The sequence below is a fragment of the Haliotis rubra genome, unplaced genomic scaffold (genome assembly GCF_003918875.1).
Source record: "Haliotis rubra isolate DU_JTF1 unplaced genomic scaffold, ASM391887v1 Scf63, whole genome shotgun sequence".
Classification (NCBI taxonomy): Eukaryota; Metazoa; Mollusca; class Gastropoda; order Lepetellida; family Haliotidae; genus Haliotis; species Haliotis rubra.
In genome coordinates, this window is record NW_025767335.1 from 495728 (window position 1) to 523134 (window position 27407).

The following is a 27407-nucleotide window of genomic DNA, read 5'->3' on the forward strand; positions in this document are numbered from 1 at the left end:
ACACGATATTATTTACAGACAATCGGAGAAAACAGTTGACGGCGAAAACAAAAACAAAAAAAGAAGCCCATTGAATCTATATCAGGGTATCCAGGGTGCAAAATAACATGGACGACAGCAGTATTATATATACACTCTGTCTGATTACCGTTCTGTGTGTTTACAATGAACTTGTTTAACAGTTCATAATTATTGATGGTATCAAACATGCGATTAGTCCGGTAAAAGATCCAAACGAACACCACTAATGGCTTCCACTTTGTGTGGTGATGTATTGAATCTCTTTCCTCGGACGAAACAATATATTCAGTTTTTAAACACTCATGTGGTGTAATTGTGATATCATTTGTGTTGAGTAAATATTTCTGAGCCTAAAGGACGAGAAACTGAACTCATGTCATTAAATAATTATTTATCTTTACAAAAATAGTGAAAGATCTACGTGGTTTATGATACACTTTGGGTTAAGAATCAATATAATCACATCGCCTGGCGCCAGGCAAGAGTAGTTAATGTTTTCAGATAGGCTAAACGCACGTCCTGTGTTGGTTAACGAATCGGGAGTGTAAATACCATCTCAGTAAACGTAAGATTACGCTTACCGGCCGTCCAAACACAATTATAATATGATTCATTAAAAGCATCCGGGCTCAGTGCAGATTGTTATCGAGAGAAAAACATCATGCAAAAATCACATTTCTGTATATGATAGACATTTGAAAAAGGGAATATGTTTTTCTGCAGATGACTCTTTCACAACCTCCTCCTCGATGCACAAACCTCTTTAACAACCTCAGCTTCAGGATTTGGCTTTCTTCCACAAAGTCATCCTCAGGGTAATGCTCCCTTTCAGAAACTCACCTTTGGTGCACGGTCCTCTTGGGCAACATCCTCTTTGGGAACTGGATTTCTTTTACAATCTCATCTTTGGTACACGACTCTTCTAAGAAACTTCATCTTCAGGAATTGGCTTTCTTTCATAAATTCAACCTCAGGACACTTTTCTCATTCACAACCTCACATTCTGTACACAACATTCTTTATCAGCTTCCTCTCCCTTTCATAACCTAATCTTCCAGAAACTGACCTGTTGCGCCCCCATCTGAATCAATTGCTCTCGTGACCAAACTACTCTTCAGGAAAGGGATCTGTTATTCGTCCTAAGTTTCTGGTAACGGCTATCTTTCCCAACTTCATCGTATGGAGACGACCCTCTTTCCGGTAATATTCAGGCGACAAGTCTCTTTCACATAGTTTTCATGAGAGGGCTCTTCACTACGTCATCTTCAAGAGATGACGTTCTGTTACCTCATCACCTAATCTTTAGGAAAATGTTCTCCTTCACTTTATCGTCTGTTTGGTTTGGTTTGACCGTTGTTTAACGCCCCCGCACTCAGCAATATATGGCGGCGGTCTGTAAATACTCAATGCCTGGACCAGACATTCCAGAGATCCACACCATGAGCAGCGATCTAAACAATTGGGATACGATGACATGTGCCAACCAAGTAAGCGAGCCCGACCACCGGATCCCGTTATTCGCCTCTTCCGACAAGCATGGGTTACTGAAGACCAATTCTAACTCGGATTATCATCTGGTTGCGACTCTAAAATATATACCTTTTATTTACAAAAATAGAACTGTCATTTTGTTTACAATCTTGAGGAGTCGGTTTTTCTTCATAACCTCACCATACCCGTCTTCCCTGCGCCCGATGCGGATTCGGTTGCTGGCATTAACTGAAACATTGGTGACATGAATCTATAGTTACTAGTGTGAAGTGAAGTGAATGTTTATTCCGTAAACAGGTCACAGGCCTAGTATACATTTACATCATCAATTCACATCGCAAAACAGAGGTAGCGTCATAGTGGGTACATATACGACACTGGAGCAACTTACTGCGCTTCTTAAAAGCAAGGAAAATATACTTGGCTAAACTGGTGCATCTGTAGATATCATAAGCTGAATAAATTTTGCTTCACATAGGTGATTATTGTAATATTTTGGTGAAGTATTTTCTCTAAGACCTTGGTAGAAAGGACAAATAAGGCAAAAGTGATACTCGTTCTCTAAACAAGGTATTCTACACAAAGGACATAACCTTCCACTTCTTGGAATGTGAAATTTTCTACCTTCAGAAATCAAAAGATCATGTGCTGAAGAACTAAGCTGTGAAAGGGCAATTCTATATGGCTTAATAGTAACTAATGATTAATAGTCTTCGAACATATTACAACTTTTTATAAGTCGGTATACTGACAAACTTGAATACAATTGGTTATCAATATTGATACATATAGTTACTTTATGTACTACTTTATAGAACATTATAGTTACTAAAGGTAGGTTTCCATGTGTACGTATTGTCTGCGTAATGTGTTGATGCGTATTACGTGTGTGCATTAAATCAAGTCTTTCATTTCCTGGAGACCATACTGATCACAACTGCTGTCTACAATGTTTCTAAAAGAACGCTAGAGAACTAACAGACATAACAGAGGATGAAGAGGATGTGATTATTGCTGTTTTTTTGTACTGTATGTGAAAGAAACACAAAAAACGAAGGCACCGGTGGTGGGTGCATGAACTCCTGAGACAAAGAAGGACATTCCTTGCAATTTTGTAAAAATGTGTGTGCAATGAAGAGCACGTGACATGGAAAACCCCTTGGTAATCCCTACTTCCGGCCTCCATATAGCTGCGTGATGCGTATTCGGACACTTTGAGCGTAAGCATAAGCACGCACTGCGCATCGCGTAGCATGGAAACGGCTATAACTATTTTAGTATAAAGTGATGTTTACGCACTACGCATCACGCATTACGCACTACGCGCACATGGAAACCCGGCTTTACTCGTTCATTTTGTAGTGACAATGAGTATCAAGAGCAATCGCCACCCACAATACATTTGAAATCCCTCTTTCGAACTTGTAGTGTATGAGAACATCGAACTTGAATGTCAGTGCGTATACCTGTGTAATATTCTCGATATCTTACAATTTAATGCTGCTATATCATTAATGAATTATTGATATGTTGATTGGGGATTTTATTCCAAAGAGCGATACTTTACCCTGAGAAATGTTCTGGTCTTATTCCCGACTTAGTGTGCGCTGCGACAACTTGTGAGACGTAAAGACAGAGCCAAGCTTTGAGCTGCCATTTTGGAACCGGCAGTATTTGTCGATATCTGAAAATCCTTTCCCGCCTTTTTGGGAACCGAAATACTTCGTTTGTCGTTCTTTACTGTTAGTTATATAACAGATGTCTGATATAAAGATTCATCATCTAGTTGAGGTTGTTGTCGGTGCAATAAAGCAATCTGATAAACTTGGTATCCAAATCTGATAACTATGCAAATTACGTCAATCAACGAACTACTTTCTCAAAACTCCATACATGGCATTAGTGTTGGGAATTGGTTAAAGGTCACATGCAACGTAAAACACAACTTTGCAGATTCTGATACCTTTCGGTATGGACTTACCGAAACAAAGCGTCAAAAAATGCAAATTCAACTTATAAAGTTGAAAAATAACGCGATGAAAAAAATCGGAGTTCAAACGTTTCACTAATTTTCCCCAGACTTTTCTGGGGAATACGGGTTTCAACAGCTGGGCTGCGCTCATAGCACGTGCGCAGTGAAATAGGTTCGCGCAACTTGGAAGCGGGCTGTCTGGTGAATACTCGGTGAAGGCTTTGGTGTGAGCTATTTTCATAATGTTTTGTTGATATCTCACAGGCGCGAGCTTTTTATATGTTATGACAGTAAATAAACTGTTTATATAATTTCATTTGTCTATTTCACCACACGTTCTTCTTACCGAGTCACTTTCTCAGTTCGATACTTAAAAGCAATGTCATTATTTAGCGTTGACACAATTTCTAACTGTGATATAGATATGTCGCTGTCACAGACAAAACTCAATGTCTTGTTTTATTGACACCTGTGTGTCTGCCTGCCTGTCTGCTAATGACAATAATCAATACACAACTGCGATCACTGACCACATGCAATTTGAACTTAACACCAATCAGGCTATACACCATAAACAAAACGCATTGATTTATGGCCCGAGTTCGGTCTCTGTCACATTATGTAATTACACAGACAGGCAGGTGTGATACTTGAACACATGACATGTTATGATGTCTGTTGATTGCAAAATGTTATACACAAAAAATGAGCATGTACTAGTATTTACAAAACCCAACATCTCTATATATACACACACAATGAGCCGTGAAGACGGCATCTGCTAATGAACCAGCCGTTACACTTGAGTGCACACCCACCCGCTCTGACTGGGTTCGGTATCCCGGCTGCTTCGTTTCGAGGGAGGTAAACCCAAGTACAAAATATTGCACTTTTGATTTGCGATTATACGCTTATAATTTTGTTTATTTGTTTTTTCATAATCAGCAATGCATATTATATGTCATGAAGAAGTGATAATTGTGTTTTAATTATGTTTGATTTTTTTGGTTGCATGTGACCTTTAAAATCTCATAATTGATGATTGGTTCATTACAACCGATCAATCATCGAAAATAATTGGTTTGCGTCATTTATCAAATTGTCCTGTTATGTTTGTTAATGCACAAACGTTTTTCGGTTGTTGGGGTTTTTTTTGCAAATTGTACAAAATACGTTTGTAAATTTCACATCTTTAAAGGATTACTAGTATGTTAGGAACATAAATTTCCTGGAGTCTTTAAGATAAATTCAGTCATGACTTGGGACGAGCTCCTAGTGCTCATGAAATGTAAATTTAATGACACAGGCAAAACAAACCTTGTGAAAAATATTGTTAACACAATCGATTGCTTGGTCGTTTAGACACTGCGACCAATCTTCGATTATTTCAATTAATCGGACCACCACAACATGGCATGCGAATCCTAAAACGTTTTAACATTTCATTGATGACGTCGTCGCGAATTGACATTGCGTGGACGAGTTTGTAAACAAACATGGCTGCCCCCATTATCAAAATTGGTGATTCTGTAAGTATTGATGACAGAGGTTCTGGCGTCGTTACTGCAGCAATTGACATTGGAAAACACGAAACGGAGAACCTTGTTTAAATTGAAGGTACGGATTATGAGGCACGAGTGACAGGCTATCGTCTAAGAAAGGTATCAACCAAATATTTCGATCTATACAAAGAAGACGACGAATCGATTCCGTCAGGTATCAGAAACTGATATTCATGAGGTGATAACACTCAATAAAAATAGAAACACTACAACGAAAACCCTGCCTGATTTTGTTGTTCCTTTTAAACATAAATATCTTATTTTATGTTTGCACTGTATTAGCGACTAGTCAACCATATGCCGCCGCCAGGAACGGCCTTCACCTTGGTGTACCGCTAAGTATTCTTACGCGAATGCTCGATTCTCTTCATTATATATCCCCGTACGATTTGCTTCTTTTTTTAGAGTAATTTTAAGAATGACATTATATGATAAAGAGGTAATTAACCTCGTGTGTTTCCGTATCATTAATATCATATATTAGGAATAAAAATTGTATTATGCGAGCCTTTTTTAAGGAATAAAAATGTGTTATGCGAGCTTTTTAGGCTCGCATGATACAATTTCTATTCCTAATATGTGATATTAATGATACGGAAACACACGAGGTTAAGAACCTCTATGTCTTCAAAGTTATTAATGATATCTTTTATTTTAGATAACATTAACGGTCACAAAGCAAGTTGTTTTAAATTCAATAACAGATTGACTAACTGAATTCAGGATATCTTAGCGAATCAATGATATCAGTAATGTGTGTATAGACATGTGTAAATCATTTTAACATAATCTTGAACTGAATTTGAGATATCTTGAATTAAGTTTTAATTTGATTATGTGTAATATAATTGTTATTGTTTTATTGATATCATAAACACATTCAGAGATATGAGTAACATTGTTTAAATGTGAAAATGTTAGTAAATGAAAATATACTAAAAACTGCATTTGTTTTATGTGACTAATCATTTCACACCAAGTCTTTCGACTCATACGTATATGTGAGTGTTTTAGTCTACAGTGTTACTAAAGAAAAGGGCAGGGTCTGTTTTTTCCGCAGACAAATAACTTACTTCATGGTTCGGGATACACAGTAAGCTATCCGTTTCAGAGTCTCAGCGTCAGTCCACAACGTTCTGAAATATCTGAGTCCGCTAATGTTTCATGTGTTCATAATTTTAGAGACATGTGTATTGATAAAATTAGCCAAATAACAGAAGCATGCATGGGGAAAATTGAGCGAAACCCAACTAAGAAATAATTAAACTTTCACTTTTAAAACTTCCAGCCATATACCTTCTGTTTTAGGTGAACACTTGAAAGTGAATCGATGAAAACGGTATACATTATTTCATACACGAAGGGTCTGACCTACATTTGTGAGTAAGTATGATTTCACGCCGCTTTAGCAATATTTCAGCAATATCACGGCGGGGGACATCAGAAATGGGCTTCACACGTACCCATGTGAGGCATCGAACCCGGGTCTCCAGCGTGAGGAGGGGACGCTTTAACCATTGAGATACCCCACTTAAAAATGGGCTAAATAGGCTTAAATATATTTTAATGGAAGCGAATGTACTGCTAATGATTGATAAGAATTAAAATAAGTGTAAAATACAGAAATGTAAGAAAGATGAGATCGAGTCGATATCTGTCTTGTGTATCTATATATTCAGCAAAGTTCATGGTTCACGAAATGACAATCGGGAATTTTACCGGGTTCCGACAGTTGTCATCCCTGTATTCTGAGGACTCAGAAAGTTAAAACTTTCAAGTATGATGACTGTTCAGATAAACTGTGCTGGTCTACTCTGTTGTGTTGAGATTCTTTTCGCAAACGGTTTCATCTTTTTGTAGCTCAGATTAATGAGTGAGTTTAGTTTTACGCCGCATTTAGCAATGTTCCAGCAATATCACGACGGGGGACACCAGAAATGGGCTTAACACATTGTACCCATGTGGGGATTCGAACCCAGGTCTTGGGCGTGACAAGCGAACGCTTTAACCACTAGGCTACCCCACAGCCCCAGTTCGGGTTGAACTGCTCTGAATTGTTGATCCAGAATTTGTTGAGTGGCATGGAATTACCTGCGATGAATTCAATATAGCGAGTATATAACAGCGCGTAGGCATGTCGTTAAGAAAGATAGGTTACAATGTGGAAATTGCTGATATTTTCTTAACAGTTAATTTTTAAAAATTGGCGATAATGTAAATCGGTCCAAATGTAGGCGCCCACAAAGCCACTGGCAAACAAATCCTGAGTGGTACGGTCTTGTTTTCAATTGTATGGTTTCCGCAGGCTAGGAGCCCAAAAAGACTGGGCAAGATGGTTCCAATTATTTTCGCTTTTGCAGCTAATATTCATATCATACAATTAATGAACAGTTACAGATGAACCCATCATAAAATGTACTAAAGTCAACTGACTGGTATTAGATTTATACCCACATTTATCTGAATTCGAAACTTATCTCAAAACTTATCTCGGGTGAGGGAACTAATTACGGATTTCACACATGTTGGGAAAAGAGTGAAGGTCTTCATCCCGACAACCCATACTTTAACCACGCATCCACTCCAACAACCCTAAGCCAAATAATGTCTCTCGAGTCAGAAATGAACACGCATGTATCTGTGTACGTTTTTGCGCCAATACAGAAATTAATGTGTGCTTGTGCATGTCACCCAGAAGGGATCCTGTGATAGAGGTAGTTTGTTTATTGTTTAACACTGCACTCCAATATTCCAGCTATATGGAGGCTGTCTGTAAACAATCGAGCCAGGACCAGACAATCCAGTGATCATCATCATGCACATCGATCTATGCAATTGCGGTACGAAAGCATGAGTCAACCAAGTCAGCGAGCCTGACCACCCGTTAGTCGCCTCTTACTTCAAGCATGGGTTGCTGAAGACGAAGTATAACCGGGATCTTCACAGGTTCCTGTGTTGGAACATGTCACCATGAACCTGTGGGGATCACAGGAGGCTAACATGACCTGGTGGTCAGATTCAGTGGCGGTCCTCCTTGTGTGTCATCATACTCAAACAGCATGGGTCGTGACTCAGAATACCAACCACTCTATTGCGTCCTCTCAATTTGAGTGAGCGAGTTTCGTTTTATGCCGCACTCAGCAATATTCCAGCTATAAGGCGGCGGTCTGTAAATAATCGAGTCTGGACCAGACAATCCAGTGATCAACAGCATCAGCATCGATCTGCGCAATTGGGAACCGATGACATGTGTCAACCAAGAATCAATATTCTAACCCGGACCTTCACGGGTCCCTCTTAATTTGATTAATTACACACACCGTTTATGTGGCATATTGCGAGCTGGGCATTCAACCACAAATAAACAAAAAAATATCTGCCTTATTTGTTTTCCCCATTTAGCTGCAAGATTGGCAATTAATCTTCTCACATGGACACAGCAGTATACTCGCAACTTGGTGCCCTTGTTCAAAGCAACCTTAACACTAAGACTGTCACAAGTCTATGTTAAAGGCCGGGTTCAAACCTATACACAAATGGAGTATGGTCGCGTTGCCTTGTGAAAGTTGTCTTCAGTCTAAGTAAACTTTAGGCTCAGTATTATTCGTTACACTGCTATACTGAGTCTAACAAAAGCTTGTGGAAGGTCGCGTCAGGTAACCTTTGAGCGACCTATGACCGTCAACTCAACCGCGAGACGGCCGATCGGATTTAACCAATCAGACAACGGCTACTATTTAGGGTTTGGCGGGACTTACAAAATGGATTTTCTCTTCCTCGGTCGCCAACACTGATCTCATAAGAAATGAAAACCCGCATAAAACACATGTATATGACCTGCAGAATATACGCTTTAGGGTTTCTGTTGACGTGGCTATCATTAGCTAATATTTCCGCAAGCTGACATCCTTGAATACTGACAAAACGCTATTCTCACTGAAAACTCAGCGACTGTTTACTCACTCTTGTGGCGTGCTCCATGTGCATCACTCAGAAGCGATCGTATAATTACGTACGGAAAATAGCATTCGGAATCGTTCGGGTACAAAAATATTTCGAGGTAAAACTTCAAAAGGTTTGTGCGAATGTCAACTTTCGCGATTTGGTAAGCTGAGTTCTGATTTGTCCATTGAAAAGGTCAGCTGACGAGACCTTCCACAAGGTTTTGTTAGAACTCAGTATAGCAGTGTAACGAAAAGTACTGAGCCTAAGTTTACTTAGACTGAAGTAGGCCATGAGCCACTTAGAGGGAACAAACACTTTTATTTTTTTAAAGTTGTTATGGTCTCTTCATATCAAAAATATATGGTGGCCATGTCGTAGCTCAAACTCAGAACGAGGCCAAATCCAAGATGGCCACCAAAACTTTTTAAAAAATGTCAATTCAAAGCACTAATCGTGAGTAAAGTTCAACAAATAGGTTTGAAATGAAAAATGGGAGGTAAAATAGTGCTAACATGATTAAAAAGATTTAATTAATATCAAGTTGTGTTATTTGGTACCTTTAAATCATATCGTTTCTGCATTTTGTAAGAGTCAAAATTGTAAGTTCAAAGAGCTTTTTCAAAAACTCATCATTTTATGTATTCTGAAGACAGCTCTTTAATTTCAATGAGTGAGAGCACCTTCAAGTTCCTTAAATTGGTTAGTGATAGTCACTGTTCCGCATCATGAACATCAGCTGCATCATCAGTGTAGCTCCTCGGCATGTCATGGTCCTCGCATACCATGTTGTCACAAGTCTGGTTCCGACATGTCACAGTGCATTTCAGTCCATTGGTAAGGCATTGACAACTTGGCAGTTTACAGACTGTTGTGCACTTGCAAGAAATGAACCCAAGAACAGCATCTGGAACAAGAGGTCCTGTCATCCAGCAAATCTCTATGTGACCATTTTCTTCCACCCATCCATGCCCATCTGTTGCCATTCAGCTTCCAGACAGTTGTACCATATTGCAGCTTGATAGTTTGCTCTCAGGATGTGCATAGATAGACAATCAAAGCAGGGTGGCAATTGTCCTGATTCAATTGCCCCTTTTCTCACTTCAAATACGTGGTAGCCCAATTGATTGACATCCCTTATTTGAGAACCTGAGGCAGACAGGCGAATACATGTGAATGCTTGAAGTGAGTCAATCAAACCTGGTGGCACAGTCCACTCATTCACAAATTGTTGGAAAGCCTCTTGATGTTGCTCTTTGCTGTTGAAAAGAAGTTTGAATGCATTGGACAATGGGAGGCTAACTGGAAACCATGGGATTTTTTCGCTCTAGTTTAAGGTATAGGAGTTACGATCACCTTGGCGCTATGATCCCTTTGTACAAGGTCTTCACTGAAGTTAAAAAAGAATCCCAATAGAACAACCTGTTGTCTCAAAAAACTCAAACATGTACAACTTTCTTTTATTACAAAAACAATAAATATTTACAAATCCTCCCCTCCTAAATCCCTGCTGCAATCTGTTTATTTATCTTGTCCATCATTATCTGGTCCAGCATGCTTCGTCTGTGATGCACGACCAGGTAGGATGCAATTCCAATAACCAAACACACTCCCTCAAATATCCAAAACTGTCTTTGTTCATCATCTGGAGTTATGTCACATCTGAAGAAAGAAAGAAAGAAATACTATTAGGTGAGGTGAGGTGAGGTGAAATTGGGTTTAACGTCGCGCTGCAGAATATTTCGCTCATATGACGACGTGCATGCGTGTGTTTGTGTAGGTGCGGCTGCTTGTACTAGCCCAAAATTAAGCTGGTTTTATAGTGCTAGCCCACTGAGATACCATGCCGCAGTGAAGCATGAATACCCCACTCAGACACATTATACTGACTCTGAGCCGACCAGTCCTTGTACCCATTAATGCCGAAGCCAGGCAGGGGACCAACAAGTACCATTATTTTAATGTGTGCAGAAATAAGGCTCACCATCAGCTCAGGGCACTGGCCCCCTCTGCGCTTCAACCTTCCGGAGAATATGTAGACTCCCCAACACTTCAGCCTTCTGTCCATTACCCAGAAGAAGCGTGTCAGGAGGGCTGTCCTCCTGGTAGAGCTGTCTTCAGAATACATAAAATGATTAGCTTTCGAAAAAGCTCTTTAAACTTACAATTTTGACTCTTACAAAATGCGGAAACGATATGATTTAAAGGTATCAAATAACACAACTTGATATTAATTAAATCTTTTTAAACATGTTAGCACTATTTTACCTCCCATTTTTCATTTCAAACCTATTTGTTGAACTCTACTCACAATTAGTGCTTTGAATTGACATTTTACCTCCCATTTTTCATTTCAAACCTATTTGTTGAACTTAACTCATAATTAGTGCTTTGAATTGACATTTTTTGAAAGTTTTTGAGTTTTTGGTGGCCATCTTGGATTTAGCCTCGTTCTGAGTTTGAGCTACCAAACTGACATGGCCATCATACTTTTTTGATATGTAGAGAGACACAAAGGAATATAAAAAACACGAAAACTTTTGGTCCCTCTGAGTGGTACCAATATGTCCATTTTCAGCTCCTGTCTCATTGCATAAAGTTGTCTTTCGACGCAAAGCAAAGCAGTATTCAAGTACATGACAAATATCACAAAATTTACCTACCAGGTTCATGATGTAATTAAGCATGCAAAGAATAAAGAAATGTTATGAAGATTCACTGCAAAAAAATTCATGCAGATATTCTACCAAACATACATTTTGAAAATATATTTCTTTTTTTGATGATCCGGGTTAGAATTGATCTTCAGTATGCCATGCTTGTTGTAAGAGGCGACTAGGCCATATAGCTGGAATATTGCTGAGTGCAGTGTTAAACAACAACCAACCAACAGCAGACTTGACACGACTCCCTCCCCACTACCCTGACGCCCTGCTGTGCAGTGTTAGGTGAGGTGAGGTGAAATTGGGTTTTACATCGTGCTTGAGAATATTGCGCTCATATGACGACGTGCATGCGTGTGTATGTGTATGTGCGGCTGCTTGTACTAGCTCTGACTTAAGCTGGTTTTATAGTGCTAGCCCACTGAGATACCATACCGCAGTGAAGCATGATTACCCCACTCAGGCACATCATACTGACTCCGAGCCGACCAGTCCTTATTGTACCCATTAATGCCGAACGCCAGACAGGGACCAACAAGTACCAAATTTTAACGTCTTTTGGTATGACGCGGTCGGGATCAAACCCACGACCTTCCACTCTCCGGGCGGACGCTCTAACCACTACACCACGGAGGCGGTCTGCAGTGTTAGGGTTGTACACTTATTTCATGATGCCATCCACAAGCTGAACACTTTATTCTTCCTTGAGAGGGTGATACTTGTTCAGTAGCTTTGTTATCAGTATCACCTCTCTGCCAGTTAAATTTACTTCTTCAAAATATGTAGTGAAAGGGCTGTTGGACATCTACTATAAGGCACGTGTTTATTCTAGTAGTAAATTCCAAGCTTAACCCTTGATACCGCCAGGCTCTTGCCAGGCACCCACAGCTGTTACAGTCCAGTCTCTCATGGGCAGATAAAATCTACACTGCTGAGGAGTAGACAATGGGAGGCTAACTGGAAACCATGGGATTTATTCGCTCTAGTTTAAGGTATAGGAGTTACGATCACCTTGGCACTATGATCCCTTTGTACAAGGTCTTCACTGAAGTTAAAAAAGAATCCCAATAGAATAACCTGTTGTCTCAAACAACTCGAACATGTACAACTTTCTTTTATTACAAAAACAATAAATATTTACAAATCCTCCCCTCCAATCACAGTTCCTAAATCCCTGCTGCAATCTGTTTATTTATCTTGTCCATCATTATCTGGTCCAGCATGCTTCGTCTGTGATGCACGACCAGGTAGGATGCAATTCCAATAACCAAACACACTCCCTCAAATATCCAAAACTGTCTTTGTTCATCATCTGGAGTTATGTCACATCTGAAGAAAGAAAGAAAGAAATACTATTAGGTGAGGTGAGGTGAGGTGAGGTGAAATTGGGTTTAACGTTGCGCTGCAGAATATTTCACTCATATGACGACGTGCATGCGTGTGTATGTGTAGGTGCGGCTGCTTGTACTAGCCCAGACTTAAGCTGGTTTTATAGTGCTAGCCCACTGAGATACCATGCTGCAGTGAAGCATGAATACCCCACTCAGACACATTATACTGACTCTGAGCCGACCAGTCCTTGTACCCATTAATGCCGAGCGCCAGGCAGGGACCAACAAGTACCATATTTTAACGTGTTTTGCTATGAAACGGCCAGGGATCGAACCCGCGACCTTCTGCTCTCCGGGCGGATGCTCTAACCACTACACCACAGAGGTGGTTACCCCACTCAGGCACTGACTCTGAGGCAACTGGAGTTTGTTTCATTCCTTTACTGCTGTGTGCCAATCAGGTAACAGTAAATGCCATCTTTTGATGCAGTCAGGGTTCAAACCATCAACAACAGGCTGACACTCGATGCAGGGGACCAAGGAGATTGTCTGGATTACTCAGTTTTGTTCAGACTCATTTCTACCCCAAGTGTATAGCAAGTGTCATTTAAACTTCCCACACAGGAATTGATCATTTCCCAGTTCATGTTGTTGTCATGAGCAATGTTTTTGGTTAGAGATGTGACTTACATTACACGATAACCGACCTAAACAAGATGAAGAGGCCTTAATGCCTAGTTTAACATTATTCCACTGAATATTTCATATATTATATAAATACACTGGAACAATGAAATAATATAAAAACGTTTAAAAAATTCAATTAAAACAAAATGATTTGCCTGCAAAGACAACAAAGTTTGGAATGCCTTATTTAACATTATTCCACTGAATATTTCATATATTAATTATATCAATGCACTGGGACAATGAAACAATATAAAAACTTTAGAGAAAATTTAGTTAGAGCAAAATAATTTGCCTGCAAAGAGAACAAAGTTTGGAATGCCTAGATAAATCCTTGTATTAGTGATCAATCAAGTAGGGACATGACAAGACACTGTTCAATATATTGACCACAATCCCTACTAAATCAACCAAGCCACTGAGCTTTACCAGACATTATAGCTAAAACACATGGAATTATCATGAAACGGCCCTCTTATTATCAGAAATTTGCGGGCCGCTGCAAATGATATTGGACCGCTCAACCTTAACGACGGGCCACTATCAATTCTGTTGTCAAGTGACGTCATAGTGGGTGCGTCGGTTCATTCGACATTGGCTTTGGACTGGCAGATATTCTGGATCAAACAAGTCAAAGCAACCCCAATTCCCGCTTTAAATAGCGGTAATATTGGCTTTCTTGCTGGTGCTAACCTTAACAATTGCACTATTAATGTTGTTGTTCGACCAAATTCGAACACTGGCATGGTTTGGCATGTTGCAGGCTATGGTCTTGTCAAAGGCCAAGGTCGAATATCGTCACTTTCTGTTGTGACGTCACTTGAATTGTTTGATGACGTAATTGCATTCGGGCAGTCAACCCCGTCAGAAGTTGGTTTTGAGTAAACTTACAGTCAAATTCCTTCAATGTTTCCTTTTTCTTTTCAACACAAATTCCATGTATTTTAGCAATAATAACAGTAATGCTATTTTTGAGAGCATTATCATTTGCAGAAGCCCTCAGTCTTTTTCAACTGCACTCCTTCGTCGGGCAGTTAATGGAAGACCGCGAGCTTCTGCAAATGATAATGCCCTCAAAAATAGCATTACCCTTATAATAAATTTTTGAAGCAGGAGTTACTGGGGGCCAATTCTGTCCTGGAATCCACTTAGATGCTATAGCATTCACAATAATGGTTTGGGGTAAACACAGGATAACCCTGTTACGGTTCTACATTAGACTGGAGTGAGTGAGTTTAGTATTACGTCGCACTCAGCAATATTCCAGCTATATGGCGGCAGTCTGTAAAATAATCGAGTCTGGACCAGACAATCTATTGATCAACAGCATGAGCATTGATCTACACAATTGGGAACCGATGTAGAGTAGACTGGACCCCAGCAACACATGTTGATCATAAGAGACATCCAGATAAATTGGGTGACCAGGGATAGTGACTTGGTAAAATGTGTGTCAATGTACCCTGACAGAATGAAATATAATCATCAGTATCAATCACTGGAATGCCTGGTCCACACTTCACTAGTTACCCTGACTAGGTCCTCATCATATAGCTGGAATATTGCTGAGAGTGGCATTGAACGACAAACAGACTGTTTTCAGAATATACCGATAACAGTGGCACTCACCCTTTGTACATTATTCTCATGTCCGAACACTTTATGAGCAACTTGTATCCCTTTTCATGACAGTAATGTACATCTCGTCTCTGGAAAATAAATTGTATATCACTTGTAACGAAATACCAAAAGTGAACTGTAGCTAATCTAGATCATGTAGATATGTAGTTAACAGTTCAAAATCACAATCAACCCCTGTATTTGTGCTGACATTACACCAAGAATTAAGCCAAGACACAGTGGTTCACAGTTTTCATTGAGCTTGCCAAAGTACATTTATTTCTTTTTGCAAACTTCATTATTTTTTAATCGAACGACTGAATGCTTGATGCAGAGAACGAGATGGAGTAGTATTTTTGGGCAACCGTCTCAGAGCTTTCATGTGAGTGCAATATGCAGGGTTACTTAATACAGTGAGGGGTGGTGGGGTAGCCTAGCGGTTAAAGAGTTTGCTCTTCGCACTGAATACCCAGGTTTGATTCCCCATATGGGTACAATGTGTAAAGCCAGGGTTCGAAATACCCCCTATTTTAGCATGCAATGGCACGGTAAATATTGAATTGGCACGGATAAAAAATGTCCTCGGTGCCCTTATGGCATGCCTAATTTTTTAGAGACATAACTCACCTTTAGTCATTTAATCCCCAAAACAAAACACTTACGCAAATAACAAACAAGCAAAAACATTTATTGACTCTATCGCTCAGGAAATCACTGGAATTATGATAGATGATATAAAGAAATTTGGTTGCTTTTCCATTTAGAGTGATGTGCTGATAGTTCAGTTATTGAACAGGACATTGTGTTTGTTAGATATATTGAACAAGTAAACGTGTCACTTAGCTATTAAAGATGTTGGGAAAGCAGAACAAATGAACATGATGAAGCTTAAGAAAGCCATCTTAAACAGAAGACATATCAGTGATAACAGAAAACAGGTTACATTTGTTGTTTACAAACAATAAATTTCAAATGATCATCATCATTGCTACAGTCATTTATTCTAAAAACAGGTGGACACACTTGATTTCTGAAAGGCACATTTAAAATATTTGCCTGGTGCCCTAAGGCACACCTCGGGAAAAAAATATTTCTATCCCTGAAAGCCCATTTCTGGTGTCCCCTGCCGTGATATTGCTGTAATATTGCTAAAAGCGATGTAAGATTAAACTCACTAAACTTAGTACAGTGTAGTTTGTATGCCTCTTATATTGTAAGTTTATATGCCTCTTATATTGTAAGAGTGAAATGCAAAAGTAATGAGTACCTTAAAACTGTCATTTTGGTTTTCAGTGAAGGATGAAATCTCGCTTTTTGTTTATATGATCAACAAGTCATCTGTTATGGTAGTAACCTTTGTGAAATCATTTGAAATAAGAACAGCAATCTCATTGAAATTGTGTTTTCATGTCAAAGAACACAACACCTCTGGTACATAGTGTACACTATCAAGCCAACTTTCAAAAAGAAAGGGTGGAAACGGCTTAGATACAGGCTAGAGCACATGTTTGCCTTGGAAAGATGCTTCATGTATCAGTCACTAGTTTGTCTGTTGTAGACTTGAACATCAAACGAGTCATCACAAAGCTGGAATATTGCTGGATGTGGTATTAAACAACAAGGTGAGGTGAAATTGGGTTTAACGTCGTGCTTGAAAATATTTCGCTCATATGACGACGTGCATGTGTGTGTATGTGTATGTGCGGCTGCTTGTACTAGCCCAAAATTAAGCTGGTTTTATAGTGCTAGCCCACTGAGATGCCATGCCGCAGTGAAGCATGAATACCCCACTCAGACACATTATACTGACTCCGAGCCGACCAGTCCTTGTTGTACCCATTAATGCCGAGCGCCAGGCAGGGACCAACAAGTACCATCTTTTAACGTCTTTTGGTATGACACGGTCAGGGATTGAACCTCGATCGATACGTTCCGCGACCTTCCGGCTCTCGGGCGGTTATCAAACAACAAACATACATACCATTCCTGTGATATTCACAGGAAAAAGATGAAAAAGAAAGGAATAAACTGCAGATGTGATATATTTACACCATTTCCACACTTTATTTCAAATTATACTTACAAGTTCATCTCTTGTACAACTTTTGCAGACATCCAGTGTTGTGTATTTCCCAGACTTACATGTCTCATTTGAATAAGCTGTCAACATAATAGGAAACAATATTAAATAAAAGTACATTTCCTCTCTATGGATAAAAAGTTTTGCTCAGGTTCCATAAGCCATGAGTTAAATTGAGTAAGTGAGTTTACTTTTACACAGCACTCAACAATATTCCAGCTATATGGCAGTGGTCTGTAAATAATCGGGTATGGAGCAGACAATCCAGTGATCAACAGCATGAGCATCGATCTGCGCAACTGTGAACCGATGACATCTGTCAACCAAGTCAGCGAGCCTGACCACCCAATGCCGTTACTCGCCTCTTACAACAAGCATAGGTTACTGAAGATCAATTCTAACCCGGACCTTCACGGGTTCATGAGTTAAAAGGATGATGGAAAGAAAAACATGATAAAACATAAAGGTGACTTTATTTACAATAAATTCATGTTGCATAGTTTTGGTAGAAGGATTGTCTACATAGTGGCTACATACTGAGGTGAAATGGGGTTGAATGTTGTGTTCATTATTATTGCACTTACATGGCAATTTGTTTTGACTGTGGAAAGTGGTGGCCATGAGTCTACCTGCCCTAGTCCCGACTGGTGACAGTTTTATAGTGCCAGCCCACTGACATACCATTCCACAGTGTAATATGGATACCCCGTTAGACACAGTAAACCACCCCAAGCAAACCCTCTGTCTTTCTGTCATCCCTTAATGACAGGGTTCAGGTAAGATAGACTGCCGCCATACAGATGGAATATTGAGTGTGGCATTAAACAACAACCAAATACACATACAAAAAAAACATTCTCCATGTTCACACATCACTGACAGGGCTCAAACCTGTACCGCCATACCTCCCTTCATTGAATAACTTGAATAATATACTAGGGTAGGTCATAGCAAAGCCTATGCATATGTGAGGGGCGGTGATATGGTACAGTTATCAAATATGCATCATTACTGTTATTCCTAATCATTTAATCTCTACTATCTTACTAACCCATTGCTTGAATGTGCGCATCTTTCAGTTTTTTCTGGAAGGACCATCTGCTTTCGAGGATAAGTGTTACAACCGACAGACTGAAAAGCATAATATCATTATTAGTTGCATAGTAAGACAACAGAGTCAACATTGTCCAAGGATGTAACACACGCAAAATCATGCATCCTGTGAGTATTTCATTGAAAACAGAAACAAAAAAGAGCACATCTTTCTTGACAATTTGTTCATGAAAGAATGTTGCTAAACCATACAGGGAATTTAATACCCTTTACATGCTTACAAAACAATTCAGTGTATATTTTTATGTACTCGATTAAATACTACAAAGTATATTACAAAGTTAAATGTTTCACTATCTTCTAGTGCTAATACTCTTTTTAGATTTGTTTCAGTTCATATAGTTAGGAACTCCATATCAATCTTTAAATAATAGCTTGTTTGTTGTTTAACGCCACACTCTGCAATATTTCAGCAATATGGCAACAGTCTGTAAATTATCAAATCTGGACCAGACAATCCAGTGATCAACAGTATGAGCATCATTCTACGTAATTGGATAAGATGATGTGTGGCAACCAAGTCAGTGAGCATGGATGAGCCTGACTAAACGATCCCGTTAGTCACCATGGGTTGCTGAAAACCAGTTCAAACCTGGATCTTCACGGCTGTACACAGGGACTTGTGACGCTAAAAACTGGCATCAAGGTATACATTGTACACTTGTGTAACCTTGATTCACGGATATAAGGGAAGTGCAGCGAAAATCATATTTTAAATGCACAATTTCATTTTGTATACTCACTGATTATTGTATTCATCGATTCAGCAAATTGAAAATGCCCAATATTCCACTCGTGAATGAAACATTTGTCTACGAAGCCATTGGTAATCAATGTAATCATCACCCATTTGTGTGCCCACAACATTTGACATCACGTTGTTTCATGGATTACGTAGTCGGTTACTTTATACCACTATGTACGACAGCCCATTGCAGTAAGTATTGACACTAAGGAAAGCAGACAACGATATGTGAGAAGACTGGTGCTGACGGTATCTTTTTTACTTGACATTTTGTAAAAATAAAATTTGGTATTGGTGGCATTAGTGATCTTGGGCTATTTATCTCAGTTCTGAACAATTACATTTAGTATACTTGCATGTAATGCAGAGATTCGGAACATTTTTTGTCAGCGTGGGGTGGCATTGTATGTACATCAAAATACCGCATCATGACATCAGTCGAGACTTAATTTATGAGAGAGCATGATAATTACAGCGATCCACGAATCAAGGCTATCCACAAATTTAGGTTACGGTTCTGTAAATGATGGGGTATTCATTTTATATAGTGCTAAGACTCATACAAAGACAATGTATACGTTGATGCAAGTTTTATTGCGATTCAAGCGGCTGTGGTTAGTTATTTTAACAGATCATTGTATGTATCCTGTTTTCACAGTCAGGCTTACCATATAAGTGCAATGACTGCAAAAACCATTCGTTTCTTCGTACAAAATTCTATCATGTTTTGGAATTTAAACCACTGTCGATATTTCATAAACAGACTTCTAGAAAATATCTAGAAATGCCGAGCAATATTGATCATCGTCAGCGCTGGAATCCCTCATGCGTGGAACTCGACGAGAGTCATTTTCCAACTTCGCATCTCCCTTAGACCAACATCAAGACTCCGTATGTCCACTGAAAATGCTTAAACAATATAAAATAAATTCAAAAGTTTCACTACAGTGCCACTCTAAAGAATGTTTTATGTTTACACATTTCCTGGAGACACTGTGCCAACTTGTAATGTTTGGAACGGAAGCGGAAGTCACTGGTGTACACATACTATTTCCCAAACAACAAATGTTAGTTGAAAGTATTTGTTTAGGCATCAGTTGGATTACATTATTTTGCAATAAATAGTTTTATGAATCCCGGAAAATGTTATCCGTATACGTATGTTCGTGTGATGACTGATAAGGCTTGTTGATACTACTTGCGTGTTACATCTAAAACGGCAATATCAGCGCAAAGTAACCGACGAAAACGGATTCTCGTTTAAAGCGAAAAACGGCTACTATTTTGGGCAGAAATGGTAGGATATGTTTTTTTGCTTTCGTTTTTAACCAGTAACTGAAATTAAACTGCACATACATGAACACATGTTAACATTAGACATCACCCCTAGTTCAGTATACCCGAAGACACGGATTGTGTGGAGTTTAACTTTTGGAAAAAACACAAACCTCAAAGCGACTCAAAATGAATTACTGAGTATTACAAGAATCCAAACCTCTGAATATGAATATTACATACTATCAAATACCATTCACAGTGAATTTTGTATTGTTTGTCTGCAGAGACAAAAGAAATGATAATCTGGTGTTTAAATAAGTGTGAGACGACGCAAAAGTATTCGATGTGATTGCAGTGTGCGAAATAGCCGCTGGCCCGCTAGCCCGTGGCTAGTAAAAATCCAGTCGAGCCAGTACATCTCAACAGCACTGGCCCGACTGGCTGTTGAATTTTCATGGGGTTATCTTTTAAATATATCATTCTCTCCGACTTGTTAACCTATGATACACATTCAAATCATGCACGATTATGGTTTGATAAATGATGGTATTTTACCTCTTTGTAATATTTAGCTTAGTTTCTACATTTAAATTTCGGGCTAGTGAATTATTTTGTGGGCTAGTAACTTTCAGGCATAGCTAGCCCGACTGGCTAGTTAAATCTGGAAACTGTTTCGCTATACTGTGTAATAGCAATTATAAGTGGGCTCTTTTCGAGATCTATACCACTGAATCTTAATCCGGTACAGGACTGTCATCATCAGCCAGATTAATATGTAGAATAGTTCGGTCATAGAAGCTTACACTTTCTTTAATCAGAGAGAAAAACAAACAGACCGGGTATACTTTGAAGCGAGTGAACCGAAGCAGTCACATATCCGGAATTCCTTGCAACCAACATATAACCACGTTCAATCGATAAATTATATATATATATATGATTATTGATCGACGTTAATAAGGGAATACAGACAAAAACATGCCCGTCGTGATTCTTGAAGAATTCAATAAGTTTTGTATGTATCTTCCGTTTATAAATGTTGCCATCAAACATCTAATGGTTCCAATTGCAGACAGTGAAGACTTCACGTAGTCTAAAGATGTCATACTGCCCACTGTAGCAGTTGTTGTTGTAGGTATCGTGAAGCTGAGTGAAATCTAGACTTGCCACATTTTCTAGACTTGCGTGGGCTTTCTTGGATATATTTACTTCAGGGTCTGTACGAGAAACTAGTATCTACTCAGTGTGAGAAATAGTTTCCACATTTTGCTGGTCAGTCGGGCTAACTATGCCTGAATTTTACCAGCCCCTAAAATAATTCACTAGCCCGAAAATTTGAATGTAGAAACTAAGCAAAAGATTAAAAAAATGGATGAGAATAAGATATTGTCGGCATGATACGTGTTTCATCATTAAGATGATGAACATTTTTATCAGGCAATAATATTGCAAGATTTAAAAGTGTATTATAACTAAACAAGTCGGAGAGAGTGATATATTTACAAAATGATCCCATGGAAAGCGAGTCGAGCCAGTGACTGTGGTGTGGAGATTTACTGGCCAGACTGGATTTTTACTAGTGGGGCTAGCGGGCCACTATCTATTACAAAACTGTATAAATCGAAATAAAAGATTTCAGATACTCTTACAACACTGTGAGTAATGCTAAGTGTGTGTTATTTTGACTGATGTTCTGTGCCCAACTCTATAACTCGTACAAATCAGAAGACCATATAACAAACATATAACACACGTTGTGGATCAATAAAGAGTTTTTAGGGAAATGTAACGCGAGAAACGGAAGCAGCGAAAGGCATTGTGGGGTTTCGGCCATTTCCGAGCAGAAGGACAAGGAGGTCATACACACACAGTCCAAACATGTTCCGTGCCGTACAGAGAGCGAGTCGATCATTGCACTCTGTTGCTGTCCAAACTCTGAGGAAACCGGCAATCGGTATGACATATGTACAGTGTAATTTATTTTACAATTTGGCTCTCAAAATGCACCATGATCGGTGTACGTGACAGAAATTGTCAGAAAGGCATGTTCAGGTTTGACTGATAGCGGGTTTTTTCTAAACACGTTTAAGCTACGACGATTCACGGGTCAAATGTATGTAAGGCATAAATGCTGAATACAGTTAAATGCCTATGACAATGTTGAGAAACAAGTCTAAGATTGAATTGTCAGTTTCCTGAAACTTTGCTTTCAGGAGTTACTTCCCCTTCTCATTTCCCGCATGAATTGTCTAAGATTCCTAACCATTGACTTGTCATTATCATCAGGTGTCAAGATTTATATTAGTGCTGCCGTCTTGTTATACCCAGAAGCGATGCTTAGGCGAAACATGGATTGTTTTTATTCTTTCAGGATTCATAATCACTGCAGTCAATAAAATTTGAAGGTCATTAATACAGACTGAACAAAGGTTGAATCATGAATGCAAGTTTTCAAACCAACTGATATTTTAATGATTACCAAAAGTTTACGGTTTCATCTCGGTGGTTAAGTGTTTATGATAAGTTTCTGCATGTTGTCAACTCCACCACACTGACACTAGTCCTTGTTCACACATGTTGCATTATGCTGAGCAAATCATCCACCACCTTGCAAATTATTATGAACAAGCCTCTTGGTACATTAACAAAGCAATATACCACAGGGCGTTTGGGATGAAGACAATGGTGGAATACGAAGTTGGTACACAGTTGTCAGAAACACAAAAGGTCAGGATGAAGGGATACAAAACACAGCTTATGGCTTATATTGTTGATGAACTTTACATTGCTTCAGTTCAAAGGCAGCATAAAAGTATTAACCAATGTTAAATATGTGATCTATTGTTTCTCGTGCATGTCATTAATAAATGTATGTTATGATTTAGCTTCAGTTGGTGTGCGTCACTCACATGGAGTACAGGAGAGTGATGAGGAGTTCGATGCTCGGTATGAATCGTACTTCAACAGATCAGACATTGATGGTTGGGAAGTTCGCAAGGCCATGAATGATTTACAGGTATGTATATATATATATATATCAATATATGTGTCACAGGGCTCCAGATAAAGGCCGTATCGGCGTATGTACGGCTAAAAGATATGCACGATAGGATAGGAAATAATTTAGGAAACGTAGCAGATACGCACCACAGCAATGGTGTACGGTCTTAGAATCATTTACAGACATATGTATCTGAAAAAGTATTTTGTTTATTGTTTATTGACCTGTGTACACAAGACTAGCAGTCTTGTGGTGCATATATGAAACGAAACAATAGATTACTGATATGCCATTAAAGTCCATTCAGTACTCTAAATGTAATCTGTAGTTTTTCCAGTACTCCTATATTCGAAAAATTATCTGGAGCCCTGGTGTCATTTTCCCAACTCAAATGGATACATTTCATTATTAGTAATATTACTTAGTATAGCCTTAAAGAAGAAGCAAACAAACCACTGATGTCACTAGAACTGCAACATGTACCACAATATTTATCAATGGTTCAGGACACTGGATCAGATCAGTTATGCGAATAGGTGTGACAAACATCATATTTTGTTTGGTACCATTTATATTTTCGTTGCCTATTTACCAATGTTGAACATGTGTGACAGGTAATAGCGAATTTGTATTATTGTTTCAGGGTTATGACCTGATCCCTGAGCCCAAGATCATTATTGCAGCATTGAAAGCTTGTCGCAGAATAAATGATTATGCCTTGGCTGTCAGGTATTTGGAGGCTATCCAGGTAAGACAATATCAATTACGATCTCATATGGGAGTTTCTGAGGTGAACTGATCTTCAGTAACTTGTTACATGAGTTCCATAATATTATAGTACCAGGAATATTTCTTTCATTTGTTTCACTTCTGATGAATCAACACATCTAAGTGATATGTGATAGAATCACTTTGATTTATTGATATACATCATGCATTTCATTGTCTGTATAATTATTCTTAACAATGTGTAAACTACTCCACTGGGAGCCAGTCTGTTTTGATTTCAAGATACGTCTATTTGTTTACAAGGGAAAAGTCCAGGCTCATGGTATGCCGTGGTTGGCCTCTAACAGCGTGTTTCTCAGTACTACTACAAACTTTCTTTACAGGACAAATGTGGCAACAAAGTGAAGGAAATCTGGCCATACATCAACCAACAGATCGACCCCACCCTGAAGGAGCTTGGTATCCTCACACCTGAAGAAATGGGCTATAACAAACCAGAACTGGCTCTGAAGGATGTATACGATATGTAGATATTTAGGTCAGTGGACATTTTTCTTATCATGTAATGGCTATAAGGCATTTTTTAACTTCGTGTCATAAGTTCCTGTTCCCACCTCTCCCAAGATCCTTGCTGGAATTGGCTTGCCTTGAAGGGCATCTAACAAGAATGGGTCATCAAACTTACTGACTTGGTTGATTGCATGTCATCATGATGAAAACACAATAACTTGTGTTTCTGGGTGTGACATTGCTGTAATGTTGCTATATGCCTCATCTGTCTTTCATTGATGTCATGAGGTCTGTAACCCTGGTAACAACTGAGGCATGTTAATGGCTGAAGCTGTACAGATGATCACTAAGCGTGTTCACATGACAACCCAGTGATCACTCAGATGTCTTAACCCCAAATTGCCAGCATTACATTCTAAAGGCATATCAGAATTCAGTGGTGAATGGTTTGAACCCTTTAATGGCACTGTACCGTTGCTGATGAGTGATATAAGTAGTAAATGTTTAATACCTGCATCACTTTTGCCTTTGCTAATGCTGGTACCCAACCCATAACATAAATGAAATAATTCTGAGTCACTCATCTACCAAACAAAACATGCTGATTGTTTGGACGAGTGGTACAAGAATTGTCTACAAGGGAATCCTGGTGCTTTCTGATTATGTTGTTTGTCACTTTCCATGTCAGCACCATACTACATTCTTATGGGCTGCAAAGTGATAACCATGATGACTGTCTATGACCAAAGATACTTTGGCTTTCCGCATATATTAAATCACTGTGCTGTGCTACAAATTATACTACCCATCAAAAGTTTAGACTCACTGGTGTAAATGTAGCCACTCACTTCAGTCTACTGATCTCAACTAGATCTTGCAAAATATTCTATACAGTTTAAGGGTACTGTTTACACATGAACTGATGTATTGTAAAACAAATTCGTAACATTGAAAAGATTATTGTCTTGAGTTCAATAAATGAGTAAACTCAGTGAAAGTTGGTGAATTCTTAACAAAACTTTACACCAAACCGCAGCTGTTCACATGCACGATATTTGCACATGCTTTTCAGCAATTTGATGCATGATCCTCGTGCAGTTCATCTGCATAAGGTTTGCACTTGGTTCCCCCAAATTAGTGGAGAAATTCATCTTCAATGTAACCACATATATATACATAACATGTAGTGCTTTAAGTGAGTCTAAACTTTTTATGGGGAGTATATATCAGTCCCATCCCTCATTCCAATACTTTTAGTGTGTCTCTCATGTAATGACATGTTATACATGGTTCCTTTGTTTTGTTGCAGGGTGCAAGTATGATCCAGGTCTCTTTGTTATGTTGAACAGAACTTGAAGAAATTCCATTGCAAGGATACTATTCATCAACGGACATGATAGTGACTGTTTTGTGTGAATGTATGCTATTTAAAAAAACAATAAAATCATATACTAGTTACATAGTTGTCATGTGTTGTTCTTCAGCTATGATATATTGGGATGACTGGAGGTTTTGTACACCGGTTTTATGACATGTCAGGTACTTTCTTTTACATACATCATTTCATTATCCCTGGTAAATTTGTTTTTGTACCTATACAAGGCAAAGATCTGGATTGTAACACAACATGACAATGCATGAAGGCTTAACTTGACAGTATTGTGAAAAAGAACATATGAAACAGTTATTTAGACACCAGTTTTGACATCAAGAATAATCAGAACAAAATTGCTTTAGATCCTCTGTCATATGTCAAACTCATTCCCCTGTCTGTCACTTACCATGATATTACAATACCATTTGCTAATGGATTGCAAAGTGATCAATTTCGATGCCTTGTGAACTTGCCATGAAACTTGACAGTATCTCTCCGGACAGACAAGACATCATGAGGTGAGGTCAAATTGGGTTTATCGTCGTGCTTGAGAATATTTCGCTCATATGACGACGTGCATGCGTGTGTATGTGTATGTGTGGCTGCTTGTACTAGCCCAGACTGAAGCTGGTTTTATAGTGCTAGCCCACTGAGATACCATGCCGCAGTGAAGCATGAATACCCTACTCAGACACATACTGACTCCGAGCCGCCCAGTCCTTGTACCCATTAAAGCCGAGCGCCAGGCAGGGACCAACAAGTACCATATTTTAAAGTCTTTTGGTATGACGCACAGTTGGGGGATCGAACCCGCGACCTTCCGCTCTCCGGGCGGACTATTCAAAGAAAAGACGAACTAAAACAGCTTAGTTGAGTCGACAGTCACACACTGCTCTCCAGCAGATTGTATGTATACTGGAGCAGAATCCTACAAGTAATAAGAAACACGGTACTGTAAAGTAATATTTTCATATTCCATTTCCACTTTCATTATTTATCTCAAATTTACTTCAAATGTTTCATTTGAGCTAATATTCTCTGGCCTTTATGAAACAACATCAATCGATAAGTGTATTGTTTATGTATTGTTTTTAATCACATGGAAATCTAAATATTGCTTGTTGTTTCTTGTTGCTACATTATTTTAGCACCTTCAACTCCAGTTGTAGAAAACAGTTCTTTCGTAATGCTGCACCAATCGCTTCTGAGGTAAAGTGTTTGTGGGCGAGCTGGCTAAGGCGCCAGGCTAGTGATCCAGCGAGGTTGAGGTGTCGGGATCCAGCCCAC

At 39.0% G+C, this 27407-nt stretch overlaps 2 protein-coding genes across 2 annotated transcripts; one reads left to right on the forward strand and one right to left on the reverse strand.

Moving 5' to 3' along the window:
* Positions 1 to 12748: 12748 nt before the first annotated feature.
* LOC124256539 lies at positions 12749 to 20259 on the reverse strand. Its single transcript, XM_046690527.1, has 5 exons — positions 19896 to 20259; positions 18421 to 18500; positions 17373 to 17449; positions 15299 to 15378; positions 12749 to 12980 (listed from the first exon to the last, which is right to left on the reverse strand). The coding sequence occupies exons 1-5, from the start codon at positions 19982 to 19984 to the stop codon at positions 12818 to 12820; spliced, it is 489 nt and encodes a 162-aa protein (XP_046546483.1). The 5' UTR covers positions 19985 to 20259; the 3' UTR covers positions 12749 to 12817.
* A 2042-nt stretch (positions 20260 to 22301) lies between these two features.
* LOC124256531 (cytochrome c oxidase subunit 5A, mitochondrial-like) lies at positions 22302 to 26203 on the forward strand. The gene is made up of 5 exons (XM_046690516.1): positions 22302 to 22459; positions 23391 to 23521; positions 24150 to 24254; positions 24619 to 24773; positions 26055 to 26203. The coding sequence occupies exons 1-4, from the start codon at positions 22384 to 22386 to the stop codon at positions 24763 to 24765; spliced, it is 459 nt and encodes a 152-aa protein (XP_046546472.1). The 5' UTR covers positions 22302 to 22383; the 3' UTR covers positions 24766 to 24773; positions 26055 to 26203.
* The last annotated feature ends 1204 nt before the right edge of the window (positions 26204 to 27407 follow it).